This window comes from Salmo salar, chromosome 28 (genome assembly GCF_965601325.2).
Source record: "Salmo salar chromosome 28, fSalSal1, whole genome shotgun sequence".
NCBI classification, from domain to species: Eukaryota; Metazoa; Chordata; class Actinopteri; order Salmoniformes; family Salmonidae; genus Salmo; species Salmo salar.
Window position 1 is genome coordinate 39,202,869 of NC_138318.1, and position 20,239 is coordinate 39,223,107.

The window sequence follows — 20,239 nt, forward strand, 5'->3', positions numbered from 1 at the left end:
CTAGTAACCGAAAGGTTGCAAGATCGAATCCCCGAGCTGACAAGGTACAAATCTGTCGTTTGGCTCCATGAACAAGGCAGTTAACCCACTGTTCCTAGGTAGGCTGTTGTAAATAAGAATTTGTTCTTAACTGACTTGCCAGTTAAATAAAGATAAAATTGTAAAGATTTGAGTTTATTTGACATTATAAAAATACATACACACGTGTAATGTTAAACAACCACATATATCACAATCATTGCAAGTAATCCCATAACTGAGGGATGTGGCTGGACAGATGTTGCACTAGGCATTTCTAAGTTAGTCTATATTTGTCAAAAATGAATTTATAAACATTATTTTAAATGACATGGCTGTAAATATTACATTTTTTTATTTTTTTATTTAAGAATCATTCTATTATGTAGGCCTTAAGGGATTCAGCCGTTCTCTCCTTTTTAAGACACTGGTTTATTCAGTGTTGCATGATACTTCTGCTCGTAAGCTGTCGGTGGGTTTAGGCCTAGCCTGTCGGTGGGTTTAGGCCTAGCCTGTCGGGGGTGGGTTTAGGTCTAGCCTGTCGGTGGGTGGGTTTAGGCCTAGCCTGTCGGTGGGTGGGTTTAGGCCTAGCCTGTCGGTGGGTGGGTTTAGGCCTAGCCTGTCGGTGGGTTTGGGTTTAGGCCTAGCCTGTCGGTGGGTTTGGGTTTAGGCCTAGCCTGTCGGTGGGTTTGGGTTTAGGCCTAGCCTGTCGGTGGGTTTGGGTTTAGGCCTGGCCTGTCGGTGGGTTTGGGTTTAGGCCTAGCCTGTCGGTGGGTTTGGGTTTAGGCCTAGCCTGTCGGTGGGTTTGGGTTTAGGCCTAGCCTGTCGGTGGGTTTGGGTTTAGGCCTAGCCTGTCGGTGGGTTTGGGTTTAGGCCTAGCCTGTCGGTGGGTGGGCAGCAGAATATATTTTGACCACGTTCCCAGATGCTCTTCTCCTCCGTCTTCATCAGCAAAACAATAACAAAGACGCTGGGGGGGGGGGGCGAACAGCGGCGTTGTTTTCACTAATGCGGATTACATCTTTTAAAGTTGATCTGCCTTTAGGGCACAAAGCTGAGTGGTAATCTGAAGTAAATCCCTCATAGAAGATTAATCAGATAATTCATTAATTTAATCAATATTTTAAAAGTTTTTTTTAAATCTAGTTTTTCTCTTTCTGCCTCCAGCTCTGTCTCATTTTGACGCTTTGTGCAGTTTTCTGGGTAAGTATCTGAAAGCCTCAAACAGTTCAGTAGCCTACATCGTGACCCTATGGCAGCGTTTCCCAGAACTCAGTTTTTGGGGTCCCCACTGGGGTTGCAGAATTTTAGTATTTTTTTGTTTGTTGCCGTAGCACTACACAGCTGATTTCAAATCCAATTGTATTTGTCACATACACATGGTTAGCAGATGTTTTAAACGCTGGCCTAATGCACTATAACACATATTTTTAACACCGTTGTCTGAGAATAGACGTTGTCTCTGTCTCTGTAGTGGGGAAAGAAGGGATTGGCCATCATCTTCTGCATTCTACAGTTCTTGGCTATGACGTGGTAAGTAACACTCCACTTACAGTGCGTTCAATTTAGGCCTAGATTCAATCCGTATATGTCGGCTCAATCGGACATTACGAATTGCAGATTTACATTTTTTTATTTTTTTTGCTGTTGCTCGTATTGCTATCCTTCTACCTTCCTAAAATACCTCATATTTTGTGACAACTGACGCGTCCTCTCCTTCAGTGTCAAACTAGGCTTGTAATAGTGTTGACAGTCATTGATCTTCAAGTCATTTTGCATGCCTCGCAGCCCCTCAGGGAACATCAGTCATTTTGCATGCCTCGCAGCCCCCCAGGGAACATCAGTCATTTTGCATGCCTCACAGCCCCCAGGGAACATCAGGCATGCCTCACAGCCCCCCAGGGAACATCAGTCATTTTGCATGCCTCACAGCCCCCCAGGGAACATCAGGCATGCCTCACAGCCCCCCAGGGAACATCAGGCATGCCTCACAGCCCCCCAGGGAACATCAGTCATTTTGCATGCCTCACAGCCCCCAGGGAACATCAGGCATGCCTCACAGCCCCCCAGGGAACATCAGGCATGCCTCACAGCCCCCCAGGGAACATCAGGCATGCCTCACAGCCCCCCAGGGAACATCAGGCATGCCTCACAGCCCCCCAGGGAACATCAGTCATTTTGCATGCCTCACAGCCCCCCCAGGGAACATCAGTCATTTTGCATGCCTCACAGCCCCCCAGGGAACATCAGTCATGCCTCACAGCCCCCAGGGAACATCAGTGATTTTGCATGCCTCACAGCCCCCAGGGAACATCAGTCATGCCTCACAGCCCCCCAGGGAACATCAGTCATGCCTCACAGCCCCCCAGGGAACATCAGTCATGCCTCACAGCCCCCCAGGGAACATCAGTCATGCCTCACAGCCCCCCAGGGAACATCAGTCATGCCTCACAGCCCCCCAGGGAACATCAGGCATGCCTCACAGCCCCCCAGGGAACATCAGGCATGCCTCACAGCCCCCCAGGGAACATCAGGCATGCCTCACAGCCCCCCAGGGAACATCAGGCATGCCTCACAGCCCCCCAGGGAACATCAGGCATGCCTCACAGCCCCCCAGGGAACATCAGGCATGCCTCACAGCCCCCCAGGGAACATCAGGCATGCCTCACAGCCCCCCAGGGAACATCAGTCATTTTGCATGCCTCACAGCCCCCCAGGGAACATCAGTCATTGCCTCACAGCCCCCCAGGGAACATCAGTCATGCCTCACAGCCCCCCAGGGAACATCAGTCATGCCTCACAGCCCCCCAGGGAACATCAGTCATGCCTCACAGCCCCCCAGGGAACATCAGTCATGCCTCACAGCCCCCCAGGGAACATCAGTCATGCCTCACAGCCCCCCAGGGAACATCAGTCATGCCTCACAGCCCCCAGGGAACATCAGTCATGCCTCACAGCCCCCCAGGGAACATCAGTCATTTTGCATGCCTTACAGCCCCCCAGGGAACATCAGTCATTTTGCATGCCTCATAGCCCCCCAGGGAACATCAGTCATTTTGCATGCCTCACAGCCCCCCAGGGAACATCAGTCATGCCTCACAGCCCCCCAGGGAACATCAGTCATGCCTCACAGCCCCCCCAGGGAACATCAGGCATGCCTCACAGCCCCCCAGGGAACATCAGTCATGCCTCACAGCCCCCCAGGGAACATCAGTCATGCCTCACAGCCCCCCAGGGAACATCAGTCATGCCTCACAGCCCCCAGGGAACATCAGTCATGCCTCACAGCCCCCCAGGGAACATCAGTCATGCCTCACAGCCCCCCAGGGAACATCAGTCATGCCTCACAGCCCCCCAGGGAACATCAGTCATGCCTCACAGCCCCCCAGGGAACATCAGTCATGCCTCACAGCCCCCCAGGGAACATCAGTCATGCCTCACAGCCCCCCAGGGAACATCAGGCATGCCTCACAGCCCCCCAGGGAACATCAGTCATGCCTCACAGCCCCCCAGGGAACATCAGTCATGCCTCACAGCCCCCCAGGGAACATCAGGCATGCCTAGTGACAGTCTGTGGATGTGCCCCGCTTTACGCGCTGACCAACACGAGGTCGGCACCCTGTTTCTGATCTTGCACATCTGCGTGGTACCTTCAACATTTTAATTCTACAATGGCTTATGCAATATTAGTCTTTATTAGTTGGGTGACTACCTAATGTAATTTGATATGTTTTAAAACATTATTATTTATTTTTTAATCTATGCGCTGTTGAAAATTGTGTTTTTAATGGATTTAAAGTTAGCAAACAGAGACTCTACTCTCACCTGGCTATAGCCTGCCTCCTGAAAGGGCTTACAATGTATTTTTTTTTGTTTGTTCAGGTTCACCACCATCAGCAATGGTTTTGGTAGTTTTGCTTTAAACAATCAGTGTACAGTATATGATCATTTTAAATAAGCAGGCTTTAACTTGATCCTTTCATAACGATGAACCACTTTTGCGAGACGCACTGCATGTCTAAAGTGGGAGGAAGAAAAAAGAAGCTCACTATAAAAAATAAAATAAAAAAACAGTTTTTATGGATGTACTGACAAGATGCTTGTCTCTTCGCCCTGACAACGGCAGTCGTTGTCCACAAAGCGGCTCTCAACTATTCTTCTCTTTAGGTTGGTGGATGCATCTAATTTATTAGAATTTTTTTTTTTTTTTTTTCTATATTCGATGAGGATTGTCGACATTAACCACCTGTATTCAATGGAGCGAGATGCTTTACCTCTACCCATGATTATCTATAGCCGTCTCGAGACAACTCGGGGAGACAACCCGGGGTGTCATGTGTCCAACTTATACGCGTAACAACCTAAGCATTAAGAAACTTAGATTTATAAACCTCACTTAGCAAATAAGCCACTCCATTTTTTTATTTATTTGTTGACCAGATTTGACACTCATTGACCTCCTATATAAAAACTCTTGGCTTGGTGAGCAAAATAAACAATCCCACCTGCTAGGGAAGACCTCGCTTCTCTTCCTCTCTGTTTTAACATTTTTTCAAAACCATTTAGATTGAGATGGGGATTAACGTGCTTAACTTCTTAGAATTATTTGGCCACTTTAGTTGTGATACAAACCTTATCAAAACATATAGGTATATGGACTAGGCTACATGAGGTGTGTGACTATAATTTGCCATACTGCACACAAGCTAGGCATCATTCACAGGTGATAATATATCAATCACAAATCACAGGCTAATATTGTCACCCATCAGACTATTCTTAATTGAATGTTGTCTTTACATTTACTAAATAATATGCGTGTGAAATTTAGTTTTGATTTAGAATGGACCGTTAACATGCATCGGTCTGGAAACAGTGGGGGTTAAATCCAACATTGTGCTATATAATTATTGACTATGTCATAGCTAATTTTATAAATGATAAATATTGGTACATTACTAGATCAAACACAAGTTAGTTAGTGGAATAATAATGATTTCAGAACCAAAGTGGGGCGGGGGACAGAAACACAGGTTACATTGACCCCCCCCCCCCCCAATCTGATATATCCCTAGTCTCCCTTATGGCTCAGATCATGTGCCTACACAGTATACCCATAGTCTCACATCCAGTGGCAGTCAGTGTTGTTTCAGATGAGGGAGGATGAGCATGGCCTTATTTCTATTACAGCATATTGGATGACTGTCATTCATATTCCATTCACCCAGCTCAATGTAACATTGATAGGTTTAGGTTACTATACGATACTCTAATCGTCCCTGTACCCATCATGAGGTTGCTACAACCTAGCCTATGAATGAAACATTACAACGTAGGTGCACACAGGTCAAGAGACAAGTTGGAGTAATCAAAGTGACAGACGGACACATTCAGTACCGCCTTGCACACTCTGGCCTAGGGCTGTTACGGTCACCGTGTTGCCCGCCACACCGGTGTTCACGAGTCATGATTATGTTTCTCCAAGCTCTGATGCTGCTGATGGTCATTAGTAGCCTACCAAACTTGTTAACTGTCTGGTACTCAGCACTCTATTGTCCCTGACATCAATGCAAATGTAATCAAAAATCTAATCAAACACTTCATGAAAGCCCGTGTTGCTATACATTTCTATAGGCTATGTAATAGCATGAGAAAACGGAATGATGGCCTCTACTAAAAAGAGGAGGATCCCATCAGCTTTCTATAGGCTAGACCTACTATATGTGTTTATCAACTTTCCTAATACTAAGCACATTGCTTCTCTTTACAACAGGAATATAGCCTACCTGGCTGGCATGAAAATGAACCACAGGAAAAGGGTCCTCATTGCTATTTAAGTGCATAGTTTTTTTCATGCCCCTGTTTCCAGACCGATGCATGTTAATGGTCCATTCTAAATCTAAACTAAATTCACACACATATTATTTAGTAAATGTAAAGACAACATTAAATTAAGAATAGTCTGATGGGTGACAATATTAGCCTGTGATTTGTGATTGATATATTATCACCTGTGAATGATGCCTAGCTTGTGTGCAGTATGGCAAATCATAGGCGCACACCTCATGTAGCCTAGTCCATATACCTATATGTTTTGATAAGGTTTGTATCACAACTAAAGTGGCCAAATAACTTGTTAAAATGAAGCACATTAATCCGCTTTACAACTGGTGTAGAGCCTAACTGGCATACATAGGTGAGTGAAGTTTAGGGAAGATCATTTTCACCATTTAAAAATTTACCAATTTTTTTTTTTTTTTTTTTTTTTTTTTTTTTATATAATGAAGCATTACATGTATAATCACATTTGCGGTCACTTTTGAGAATGCCGTTTTCCCGCTAAACATTTGTGCTTACTGCCTACTGCGCATTATAAGAGCAGCAATGTGAAGAAATTGCCTAATACTTTATCAACATTTAAAGCTAAACATTCTGATCTATTGCATCAGCCTCATTTTGCTTTTAAAAATGTCTAAAACATTTTTTTTGGGATCTGCAGTGGTTGTAATAATTTGGGCTCCATCGCATTCCACAACGGTCCCAGACTATGTTTGGAATATTTATTTATTGCGCAGAAGGACAAGTTGACCAATAGAAATAGGTAAACAGTTGTACTATGGGGGGGATAGTAGATTAACACAGGCTAGTGCTGTCTGTTACTTATCTTGTTGGCTGACGAAAAGTTAAATTGCGGACGTTTCGTCTAACGTCTTCAAAATGCGCCTCGGAATTCAATAAGAAGGAGGCGCGCAGTTGCGTCCGTCTTCACTTGTAGCCTATTTCTTAGCTGAGATGCTTGTGAGAAGTCACCTGATCACGTGACCGGCATTGGCTGGTAAGAATTAAGATATCTTGAGCGAACCATGTGAGTGAGAGGTGCTTCGGAGCACAGCGATCGGCAGCCAAGAGAAGGGAATTTTTTTAAATAATTATTATGTTCAGCCCAAGGGCACAACGGCCACTTTGGCCGCAAAAGGCATGGATCTTTTTTTGAGGGGGTTGGGGGGTATTTATGGCCACACAAAGGGGATACCGCCTTAGCACATTTGCATGATGTCATAACATAACCACATACCTACATTGGATTCTGTTAGTCACTTACCACCTGACTGCTATTCACTTGATTGGCCTTTGAGAGCAGAGGTGACTTGGCTCAAGCTGATTTGGGTCACTGGGCAAAAATCCAGTTAAAGTCCAGTGGCGAACGTCCTTAAGTGGTTAAATACTCAAGACGCAGCCACTCTGTTGTACCCGTGTGTCCTAGATACAACCTGACTGGTGGGATTGTTGACTGTTATCCTCTTGGAGTTGAGCTCAGCCACTACAAAGTAGAACACCAGCTGTTACGATCTTATTTCTCTAACTCAACCTGTTTTTCTACTGTTTCATCGACATTTTAAGTACGATTTTTGCCCAGCATAAGAATGTTTTTGTTGTTGTTTACAGACCAAATAGTTATTTTTATCGATGAAACAATGTTATTATAGAATATGCTGTGATATTATTATCAGGAGGAGATGGGGATAGGAAAGCGAGAGACGGAGATGGACGAGCGAGAGAGAGCGAGATGTAAACCGAGAGAGACAGACACTAAACCAGCCCAGCATATGTTGACATGAAGGATCAGATTAGAGTACACACACTGGAGTTGGCAGACCACATAGGGAAGGCCTGGTGTACATTATTCGTTGATAGTACTGACTGGGCAGTACTGACTGGGTATTCATCAAATGAGGTACTAATAATTCCACTGTGCCTCTGCATTGCTTGCTGTTTTGGGGTTTTAGACTGGGTATCTGTAAAGCACTTTGTGACAACTACTGATGACGTTCCCTCTTATGGGAGACCAAGAACAGCTCGCTGAAAGCTAGGCCTCGAATCGCCTGCAATCGTCTGATAGGCTGCCACTGTTACAGTATGCTGCCAATACTATACCTGTATATTATAATATAGGTTACCTGATACTGTACCTGTATAATATAGGTTACCTGATACTATACCTGTATATTATAATATAGGTTACCTGATACTGTACCTGTATAATATAGGTTACCTGATACTATACCTGTATATTATAATATAGGTTACCTGATACTATACCTGTATATTATAATATAGGTTACCTGATACTGTACCTGTATATTATAATATAGGTTACCTGATACTGTACCTGTATATTATAATATAGGTTACCTGATACTATACCTGTATATTATAATATAGGTTACCTGATACTGTACATTATAATATAGGTTACCTGATACTATACCTGTATATTATAATATAGGTTACCTGATACTGTACCTGTATATTATAATATAGGTTACCTGATACTATACCTGTATATTATAATATAGGTTATCTGATACTGTACCTGTATATTATAATATAGGTTACCTGATACTGTACCTGTATATTATAATATAGGTTACCTGATACTATACCTGTATATTATAATATAGGTTACCTGATACTGTACCTGTATATTATAATATAGGTTACCTGATACTATACCTGTATATTATAATATAGGTTACCTGATACTATACCTGTATATTATAATATAGGTTACCTGATACTGTACCTGTATAATATAGGTTACCTGATACTATACCTGTATATTATAATATAGGTTACCTGATACTGTACCTGTATATTATAATATAGGTTACCTGATACTATACCTGTATATTATAATATAGGTTACCTGATACTGTACCTGTATATTATAATATAGGTTACCTGATACTGTACCTGTATATTATAATATAGGTTACCTGATACTATACCTGTATATTATAATATAGGTTACCTGATACTGTACCTGTATATTATAATATAGGTTACCTGATACTATACCTGTATATTGTAATATAGGTTACCTGATACTGTACCTGTATATTATAATATAGGTTACCTGATACTATACCTGTATATTATAATATAGGTTACCTGATACTATACCTGTATATTATAATATAGGTTACCTGATACTGTACCTGTATAATATAGGTTACCTGATACTATACCTGTATATTATAATATAGGTTACCTGATACTGTACCTGTATATTATAATATAGGTTACCTGATACTATACCTGTATATTATAATATAGGTTACCTGATACTGTACCTGTATATTATAATATAGGTTACCTGATACTATACCTGTATATTATAATATAGGTTACCTGATACTATACCTGTATATTATAATATAGGTTACCTGATACTGTACCTGTATATTATAATATAGGTTACCTGATACTATACCTGTATATTATAATATAGGTTACCTGATACTGTACCTGTATATTATAATATAGGTTACCTGATACTATACCTGTATATTATAATATAGGTTACCTGATACTATACCTGTATATTATAATATAGGTTACCTGATACTGTACCTGTATAATATAGGTTACCTGATACTATACCTGTATATTATAATATAGGTTACCTGATACTGTACCTGATTGGTTCACCTGTATGGTGTTTATACTCACCGTTCCCCCCCTTGTTTTCTCTTTTAGGTACAGCATCTCTTATATTCCATTTGCCAGGTAAGAGGATTATGTTTCAAACTACAGTACATTAACCCTTTTGTGGATCCAGTTAGTCTAACTAACTTAACCTTATCTGGTGTGATTTGTGGAACCCAGTGCCTTGACTGCCACCACCACGCACCCTATGGGCTAGGCCACGCACCCTATATAGCCACGCCAGCCCCTATGGGCTAGGCCACGCACCCTATGGGCTAGGCCCACGCACCCTATGGGCTAGGCCACGCACCCTACTGGGCTAGGCCACGCCCCCTATGGGGCTAGGCCACGCCCCCCTATATAGCCACGCCCCCTATGGGCTAGGCCACGCACCCTATATAGCCACGCCCCCTATGGGCTAGGTTTGGATCATTGGGAAGCGGGGGGGAAAGTTGTTACTTATTTACTTTGTTATATACCAATGTTTTAACTGTAATAAATACATTTGTTTATTAGTGTCTTACTACACAGGTAGAAGAGCAACTTAACGTTCAGTGCTACCCTGTTTCTCTTTTACTTCTCAGTCTGACAATACTGTCTGTTGGTGTTATTTCAGTCAAAGCGCCGTACATAAGGTGCACCCAGGGCTGTAATTTAGAGCGAGTGGTGCTCCTAAGTTTAAAAGAAGAAGGGTTAGAAGCACCACATGAGAATAAGATTGTATAAATTGACTGATTTACAGCCTGTATTGGACCTGTATGAATTCTAGCTGCTTTTGAAGCACATGTTATGTCCAAGAAACTGATAAACTAAATGTCTTTTAGTGTTATTTATTATAAAAACCTTAAATGTTGATACAAATACCTGTCATTGAAATGAGGTTTCTACATTGTGTAAAAGCACTATTTTCCTATTGAGTTACATTGAAAATTGTACAATTTTTGTCCTTTCTCTGCCTCCAGATGTGTGAATATAGTGGTAAAGTTACCAGTTTGTTAACATCAAAATAACAAGCTGTTTTAGAACCCCCCCCCCACCACGGCATGGTTTATTAATGTACAATGCGGTCCTGGCCGATCCGCTGTTGGAAGATAAAAATGTACTATGGGTCAGATTTTTTGACCTGTTTGGGCTAGAAGGAAGCCGCTGTAGAAATGGTCCAATCGAATCTGCACTCACTTTTTTTCTCTAGGACACTGGGAAACAACGGTACAGCGAAGCTTTATCATTACTACAGCTATTATCTGGGAGAGGTTTGTGTTGTCGCACAGGGCTCCCAAAATAAAACTCATGGTCGCACAGCTAAATATTTCGATGCAACCACATTGGTCGCACTTTAGAACCCTGGGTTCTAATGGTGTGTGTGTGTGTGTGTGTGTGTGTGATTTCAGTGGTCCAGTTGGCACATTCTTTAGTTGACACAAACCTCATGGACAAGGTTAAAGGTCAACTGCCCCTTAGAACCAACTTCTCTGTTTTTAAACGTCCTGTGTGGCATCTATGAGTCAGAAACATTTATTCTAGTGTCAAAATTGACTACAAAGTGTTAGTCATGAAGTTTGATCGTGACGTACTGGGAGGGTTTGGATTACCATCGTGCCCACTAATACGAGAGAATCAGCTCTATCCAATCAGAGCAGTCCGAACCTCCAGACAGGCAGACAGACCTGCCCGTTTTACAGAGACGGACCTGCCCGTTTTACGGAGACGGACCTGCCCGTTTTTTACGCAGGCGGACCTGCCCGTTTTTTACGCAGGCGGACCTGCCCGTTTTTTACGCAGGCGGACCTGCCCGTTTTTTACGCAGGCGGACCTGCCCGTTTTTTACGCAGGCGGACCTGCCCGTTTTACTCAGCGCTTCAGACTTGTTTACATAAGACAACGCTCAGCCGATGTTACGTTGAAATAATGCTTGGCCCTAAGCCCTTAATGGAGTGGCCACTTGCTGATGTGTTTGATACTGTCATTCACTCTAGTCCGCCACTTTTTGGCGGGCAAAATTAGAGTTATGATGATCAGAGAGCACTTGTATCCCAACTGCAACTTGTCAATATTCCAAAATCCATTCACGAGCATCTTGTGTCCTCCCTGCGACCTGAGTAGTAACATAATCTCCGATGAGACACTGCCAGACAGGTAAGGTAATAGGCAGGTAATAGTTAGTTGTTTACAACTTTCTAAACGGCACTGAACCCTCCCTTAACCCGGACGACGCTGGACCAATTGTGCACCGCCCTATGGGACCTCCCGGTCACGTCTGGTTATGATACAGCCTGGGAACGAACCCTGGTCTGTAGTGACTCCTCAAGCATTGCGATGCAGTGCCACAGACCACTGCCGCCACTAGGGAGGCCTTGCTGCTAGCATTTCTTAATGTACAGTCAGTTTCTAAACCCAGAGCTGCAGTTTGGCGTCAGATAACCGTTAGACGCAACGACGTGTTTCTACTCTAGACCTTTAGCGAGCCGACGTCGCCATGGCATCGCCTACAAGTGTGATCGGGGATTTCTATTGGAGAAGCTATTTTTAGCCTATCTTCATAATGAGGCCGAAATAAGGAAGTGCAGTCGCCCTTTTATGGGAATAATGACAATCTCCCAGAGACTGATTTTTATCTTTGAGAGCAGCAGTCGTCCATCTACAAATGGCAAAGTGCCAACTGAACTAAGTACACACACACTGGTCACTGGTCCCTAAATGAAAACATGTTTTTATTCACTTCTAAACACCCCGCTGTTTGGTTCCACCATATGTTGATAATCCCCTCTAGGTTGCGTCCCAAATGGAAGTCTATTCTCTACATCTTGCACTACTTTAGACCAGAGCCCCATATGGGCCTCCCTTAAGGGCCCTGGTCAAAAGTAGTGCACTATATAGGGAATAGGGTGCCATTTCGGACACAGCCCTAAGCCCTAAGCCCACGGAGCTCATCAGACAGAGCCATGCAAATGGAAGCTCACCCACCCTGTCCTGTTTCAGCTGTTGGTTTAATGTTCTCACCCACCCTGTCCTGTTTCAGCTGTTGGTTTAATGTTCTCACCCACCCTGCCCTGTTTCAGCTGTTGATTTAATGTTCTCACCCACCCTGCCCTGTTTCAGCTGTTGGTTTAATGTTCTCACCCACCCTGCCCTGTTTCAGCTGTTGGTTTAATGTTCTCACCCACCCTGCCCTGTTTCAGCTGTTGGTTTAATGTTCTCACCCACCCTGTCCTGTTTCAGCTGTTGGTTTAATGTTCTCACCCACCCTGCCCTGTTTCAGCTGTTGATTTAATGTTCTCACCCACCCTGCCCTGTTTCAGCTGTTGGTTTAATGTTCTCACCCACCCTGCCCTGTTTCAGCTGTTGGTTTAATGTTCTCACCCACCCTGCCCTGTTTCAGCTGTTGGTTTAATGTTCTCACCCACCCTGCCCTGTTTCAGCTGTTGGTTTAATGTTCTCACCCACCCTGTCCTGTTTCAGCTGTTGGTTTAATGTTCTCACCCACCCTGCCCTGTTTCAGCTGTTGGTTTAATGTTCTCACCCACCCTGCCCTGTTTCAGCTGTTGGTTTAATGTTCTCACCCACCCTGCCCTGTTTCAGCTGTTGGTTTAATGTTCTCACCCACCCTGCCCTGTTTCAGCTGTTGGTTTAATGTTCTCACCCACCCTGTCCTGTTTCAGCTGTTGGTTTAATGTTCTCACCCACCCTGCCCTGTTTCAGCTGTTGGTTTAATGTTCTCACCCACCCTGTCCTGTTTCAGCTGTTGGTTTAATGTTCTCACCCACCCTGCCCTGTTTCAGCTGTTGGTTTAATGTTCTCACCCACCCTGCCCTGTTTCAGCTGTTGGTTTAATGTTCTCACCCACCCTGCCCTGTTTCAGCTGTTGGTTTAATGTTCTCACCCACCCTGCCCTGTTTCAGCTGTTGGTTTAATGTTCTCACCCACCCTGTCCTGTTTCAGCTGTTGGTTTAATGTTCTCACCCACCCTGCCCTGTTTCAGCTGTTGGTTTAATGTTCTCACCCACCCTGCCCTGTTTCAGCTGTTGGTTTAATGTTCTCACCCACCCTGCCCTGTTTCAGCTGTTGGTTTAATGTTCTCACCCACCCTGCCCTGTTTCAGCTGTTGGTTTAATGTTCTCACCCACCCTGCCCTGTTTCAGCTGTTGGTTTAATGTTCTCACCCACCCTGCCCTGTTTCAGCTGTTGGTTTAATGTTCTCACCCACCCTGCCCTGTTTCAGCTGTTGGTTTAATGTTCTCACCCACCCTGCCCTGTTTCAGCTGTTGGTTTAATGTTCTCACCCACCCTGCCCTGTTTCAGCTGTTGGTTTAATGTTCTCACCCACCCTGCCCTGTTTCAGCTGTTGGTTTAATGTTCTCACCCACCCTGCCCTGTTTCAGCTGTTGGTTTAATGTTCTCACCCACCCTGTCCTGTTTCAGCTGTTGGTTTAATGTTCTCACCCACCCTGTCCTGTTTCAGCTGTTGGTTTAATGTTCTCACCCACCCTGCCCTGTTTCAGCTGTTGGTTTAATGTTCTCACCCACCCTGCCCTGTTTCAGCTGTTGGTTTAATGTTCTCACCCACCCTGCCCTGTTTCAGCTGTTGGTTTAATGTTCTCACCCACCCTGCCCTGTTTCAGCTGTTGGTTTAATGTTCTCACCCACCCTGCCCTGTTTCAGCTGTTGGTTTAATGTTCTCACCCACCCTGCCCTGTTTCAGCTGTTGGTTTAATGTTCTCACCCACCCTGTCCTGTTTCAGCTGTTGGTTTAATGTTCTCACCCACCCTGTCCTGTTTCAGCTGTTGGTTTAATGTTCTCACCCACCCTGTCCTGTTTCAGCTGTTGGTTTAATGTTCTCACCCACCCTGCCCTGTTTCAGCTGTTGGTTTAATGTTCTCACCCACCCTGCCCTGTTTCAGCTGTTGGTTTAATGTTCTCACCCACCCTGTCCTGTTTCAGCTGTTGGTTTAATGTTCTCACCCACCCTGCCCTGTTTCAGCTGTTGGTTTAATGTTCTCACCCACCCTGTCCTGTTTCAGCTGTTGGTTTAATGTTCTCACCCACCCTGCCCTGTTTCAGCTGTTGGTTTAATGTTCTCACCCACCCTGCCCTGTTTCAGCTGTTGGTTTAATGTTCTCACCCACCCTGCCCTGTTTCAGCTGTTGGTTTAATGTTCTCACCCACCCTGCCCTGTTTCAGCTGTTGGTTTAATGTTCTCACCCACCCTGCCCTGTTTCAGCTGTTGGTTTAATGTTCTCACCCACCCTGCCCTGTTTCAGCTGTTGGTTTAATGTTCTCACCCACCCTGCCCTGTTTCAGCTGTTGGTTTAATGTTCTCACCCACCCTGCCCTGTTTCAGCTGTTGGTTTAATGTTCTCACCCACCCTGCCCTGTTTCAGCTGTTGGTTTAATGTTCTCACCCACCCTGCCCTGTTTCAGCTGTTGGTTTAATGTTCTCACCCACCCTGCCCTGTTTCAGCTGTTGGTTTAATGTTCTCACCCACCCTGCCCTGTTTCAGCTGTTGGTTTAATGTTCTCACCCACCCTGCCCTGTTTCAGCTGTTGGTTTAATGTTCTCACCCACCCTGCCCTGTTTCAGCTGTTGGTTTAATGTTCTCACCCACCCTGCCCTGTTTCAGCTGTTGGTTTAATGTTCTCACCCACCCTGTCCTGTTTCAGCTGTTGGTTTAATGTTCTCACCCACCCTGCCCTGTTTCAGCTGTTGGTTTAATGTTCTCACCCACCCTGCCCTGTTTCAGCTGTTGGTTTAATGTTCTCACCCACCCTGCCCTGTTTCAGCTGTTGGTTTAATGTTCTCACCCACCCTGTCCTGTTTCAGCTGTTGGTTTAATGTTCTCACCCACCCTGTCCTGCTCCAAATCAAATGTTATTGCTCACGTGCGCCGAATATAACAGGTGTAAACCTTACCGTGAAATGCTTACTTACAAGCCCTTAACCAACAATGCAGTTCAAGAAAGAGTTTGAGTCAATGTAATTTGAAAAGTGACTATGCATAAATAATAAACAGCGAGCAGTGTTAAAAACAAAATGGGGTCAATGTAAATAGTCAAGGTGGCCAGCTATTGGTTTGTTCTCACCCACCCTTCCCTGCTCCAGGCTTCCAGTTTTTGAAAACTTGCTAATATGTCGTTTTTTTTTTTTTTTTTTTTTTACGTTTACATTTTAGTCATTTAGCAGACGCTCTTATCCAGAGCGACTTACAGTAGTGAATTCATACATTTCATAGAATTATTTTCCTGTGCTGTTATTTTTGTTGTTGTGTAGTATTCATATTATTATCAGTGATAACCTCTGATTGACCCCTTGCAAGTTGGCTTTTGGGGGATTTTAGTGGTGATTTCTGTCTTGGAATCCCTCTCTCTGAAGATCATGGAGGATTAAACACATACAATCTGAGCCCCCCCCCCATCGTCAGCCCTTAAAGGCATGGCTTGTTCAGCCCAGCTGTGACTGAGTCAGAGATTTCTCTCCCTTTAGTGTGAGGTTTGGGTGAGGCTTCCACCCCCTCCTCTAAAATGGGTCTCCTCCTGCATTCATCTCTGTACCAACATAAAGGTGATGTGAAATATTCCCATATGGAAGAGTAACAGCGTCTACATCTGATCTGCCTGTAAAACGCTCCTCACGTCGGCGTCGTGGCTATAAAACGCTCCTCACGTCGGCGTCGTGGCTATAAAACGCTCCTCACGTCGTCGTCATTACAAGGAAAATAAAAGCTGATTTACCTAACTCAGTAGAGACCGGGTGTGGTAACTCCTATGTCTAAAGTTGAGTAACGATGTTAGGCACAGTGGCGCTATTTGTAAAAGGGCTTTATAAATGAAAGCATAGCAATGCATCAACCTATGTGACATCACAGAGGTGCCGACCGACTTTCTGGTAGAGAATGCGGTGATGACATCACAGAGGCGCCGACCGACTTTCTGGTAGAGAATGCGGTGATGACGTCACAGAGGCGCCGACCGACTTTCTGGTAGAGAATGCGGTGATGACGTCACAGAGGCGCCGACCGACTTTCTGGTAGAGAATGCGGTGATGACATCACAGAGGCGCCGACCGACTTTCTGGTAGAGAATGCGGTGATGACATCACAGAGGCGCCGACCGACTTTCTGGTAGAGAATGCGGTGATGACATCACAGAGGCGCCGACCGACTTTCTGGTAGAGAATGCGGTGATGACATCACAGAGGCGCCGACCGACTTCCTGGTAGAGAATGCCGTGATGACATCACAGAGGCGCCGACCGACTTTCTGGTAGAGAATGCGGTGATGAGTACTAAAAATGTCGCCCGTAATAAAGCGCAGTGCGCTAATGATCAACTGCATCTAACGGCTGTAATGAAGTGGCAGCTGCGTTCATATAGATGATGTGGCCATAGTCTAGAACCGATAGGAACGTTGACTGAAAGATCTGCTTTCTACTATTTTAGTGAGCCTTTAGTGACCTATTTCTATAGAAGAAGCCCTTTTTTAAAATATTTTATTCTCAACTTCTTAATTAACTCAACAGTGTGTTTTTTTTTAAAAGATGCCTTTTCATCTGTCCAGATGCCCAGATATTTGTAAGCAGGGACAAGCTCAATATGGACGCCATCCAAAGTACATATGAATGAATGTGAAGTCGAATGTAAATCCGTTTTCATTTCAGAAAGATTTTATTATTGATTTGACCCTCTATTGTTTTCCTTTTGTTATCACGCGGCCTGAGTAATATTTCAATGATGAAATGATTATAGTTTCCCTTGGAGCATAACGTTTAACCAGTTGAGTCCGTAAACAACATAGACAGCCAGGGTTAACCCACTTCCTCCCTATAGTATGGAGCCGTTTCCCTTTCAAAAACATAATACATGCATTATTTATGTTATTTAACCAAGAAAAATGGTTCTATGATAGAGTTCAATGTGTCAAATCGGATGGCCTGCTGTCCGGACCTCTAACAGTCTCTATGGGGGTGCCACAGGGTTCAATTCTTGGGCCGACTCTCTTCTCTGTATACATCAATGATGTCGCTCTTGCTGCTGGTGAATCTGATCCACCTCTACGCAGACGACACCATTCTGTATACTTCTGGCCCTTCTTTGGACACTGTGTTAACTAACCTCCAGACGAGCTATATATATATATATATATAGTGCACTACTTTTGACCAAGGCCCATAGGGTATCCCAAAAGGCTCTGGTCAAAGTTAGTGCGCTTTATAGGGAATAGGGTGCCCTTTTGAGACGCACCTAATCTGGGGTATCCTAGAATAGACTTGCACCGGAGTGTTATCCATTTCAGTCAATTATCGTTTATTTATGTGGTGTGTTTTAAGAAGCCGGTTGTTAAAATTGCAGTCTGTTGCCTCCAGTGTAGAGCCAATAAGGATAGAGGAAAGGTGTGTGTGTGAAGGAGGGGAGCTCACTGCAAGTCAGAGAAGCAGGAGAGTCACCTGTCTTTTCCACCAACCCACTCGTTCTCTCTCGTTCTCTCTCGCGCTCGCCCTCGCTCGCCCTCTTTTAAACCTTTACTGGTTCAGCTTCACAGCTCCTTCAGTAGGTGTTGAAGGTGGCAGGCAAGGAAAGTCTGCCTTGCAACACATGGATAGGGGTAGAGTGAGCGGTTGACAGTGAGAATGAGGGAGAGAGAATTGAGATGGGATGAGTGACCTTGTTTTGCTGTTGCTGTGGTGACGCATCATTCCAATATCTGGAAGGGGGAGGGGCATCACTAAGCATGTGCTGATTTCCCGCCAAAACGTAATTAAATATTCGTGAGCCACACCTATAACAATAAAAAAAAAATGCAATCACAATACTGTAAAGTACATTTATGGTGATATACTATAATTGTTATCAAGAAAGGGTCAAATGTCTGTGGTGGGTACCAATTTTTTTTTAAATTTAAAATACTAGATAGAACGAGAAAGAAATCAGTGTTATTCACAATTGCTTTCATCATTCTTGTTTTTTTTGTTCTTCTACTTTTCAGATAAATATAGCCTACTGGATTGTTCATGCAAACATCCTTCATGATGAAGTCTTTTGACGTTTATCACCGATTCTCCTAACACTTCTGTTTTTCCCTTCTTCTCCAGGGACGCCGTGATGAAGGTCTTCACCAGCTGTCTGAGTTAAGAGAACAGACGTGGGTTCAAACACTATTTGAAATCAGTTTAGCTGGGCTTGATTGAGCATGCCTGGCGTGATGGAACCAATAGAAAATTGCAAAACTGCAAACCTCACCCATCTTAACACTCCAGGAAAGCTAGAGCAATTTGTCTAGTTATTTGAAAGATTTTGAATTGTATTGAAACCCAGGTCTAATGTTTCCAGACTGTCCACTTTTTCATGTGAAGACTAGTATGCAGAGTGGATATATGTAAAATATTTTGTTTTTGGAATTGTGTTTTTCCTTCTTTATTTTCTAATATATATATATATATATATTTTCATTGCTGTTTCATACTATGAATCATTAATATTTCCAATAATTGTATAACAGTTATCTGAAACTAAAGTGTATTCATATTATGCTTACCAGGGTTGGGGTCAATTTATTTAATTCAGGAAGTTGACTGAAATTCGAAATTCTATTGTTCTCATTGAGAAGCATTGACGAGATATCAGTTTACTTCCTGAATTGACTTGAGTTGAAATGGAATTGACCCTGCTTGATGCTTGTCTGCAAAATCTCATATTTTTGTTTGTTACACTCAAATTCTGTCTGACGTTTTTAAATGCTTCCGGTGAAAGTGAGAGGTGAAATTGAAATATCCATGAAGAAAGGGTTGGTGTCAATTAGAATTGAAGGCAGTCCATTCCAGAAGTTTTTTTTTTTAACAACTCTCCTAATAAATATCTTTTACGTTTCAGTTAGTGGCAAAGTCATTCAAATAGATTACTTTTTTTTTTCAATTATTGAATTGGAATTTTTTGTTTTTCTGCTTTAAATTTGAATTGACACCAACCTTGCAAAAATATAAAATGTCCTATCTTGTTCTTTCAGAGCTGGTTAAAGCCTATAGACATTTACAATATGATGCCTTTAAATCTGAAAATTTCAACTCAATGCCTTAATTTTTTCCACTTTTGGATTTTGTCTAATGAAAATCAGACTTGCTGAGACTTTACAAGAATGGGAAGACTATTTTTGATGAATGACAACTGTTTTCATTTTAAAACTGCGCTCCTTTCAGTAAACTAATTTAGTTCACCCTCAAATGTTGGTGTGATGCTTAGCATTTTCTAGGAGCAGAGGCGCGTGTGTGTGTTTGTGTGTGTGTGTGTGTGATATAATTTCCTAAAATGCAGAAGCATACACATCTGTCTGTGCGTGTGCTCCTGCGAGCATGCTTATGTAAGGGATTCCTTAAAACATAATTGAATCTCCTTACTCCATGTGTCTAAGTGCAGTGTACGTACCCCATGTGTCTAAGTCAGTGATGTGTATGTCATGTGGCTGATAGTCACATTGAGTTATGTTACTAAATGCTTAATAAACTATAGTACCCCACTGAGCCCTGCCTGGGGAGACAGACAGACACCACATTAAACCCAGATCCCTGCTTGGGGAGACAGACAGACACCACATTAAATCCAGATCCCTGCTTGGGGAGACAGACAGACACCACATTAAACCCAGATCCCTGCTTGGGGAGACAGACAGACACCACATTAAACCCAAAGCCCTGCCTGGAGGGACAGACAGACAGACACCACATTAAACCCAGATCCTTGCTTGGGGA

General features: G+C 43.6%; 1 protein-coding gene across 1 annotated transcript in view; it reads left to right on the forward strand.

The window, feature by feature from the left end:
• sft2a (Vesicle transport protein SFT2A) overlaps positions 1–19,365 on the forward strand; it is a 33,829-nt gene extending 14,464 nt beyond the window's left edge. Inside the window, 4 exon segments of the mRNA NM_001146389.1 lie at positions 1,186–1,221; positions 1,493–1,551; positions 9,559–9,588; positions 18,590–19,365. Of these exon segments, the coding sequence (NP_001139861.1) occupies positions 1,186–1,221; positions 1,493–1,551; positions 9,559–9,588; positions 18,590–18,629 (165 nt within the window). The 3' untranslated portion in view covers positions 18,630–19,365.
• The last annotated feature ends 874 nt before the right edge of the window (positions 19,366–20,239 follow it).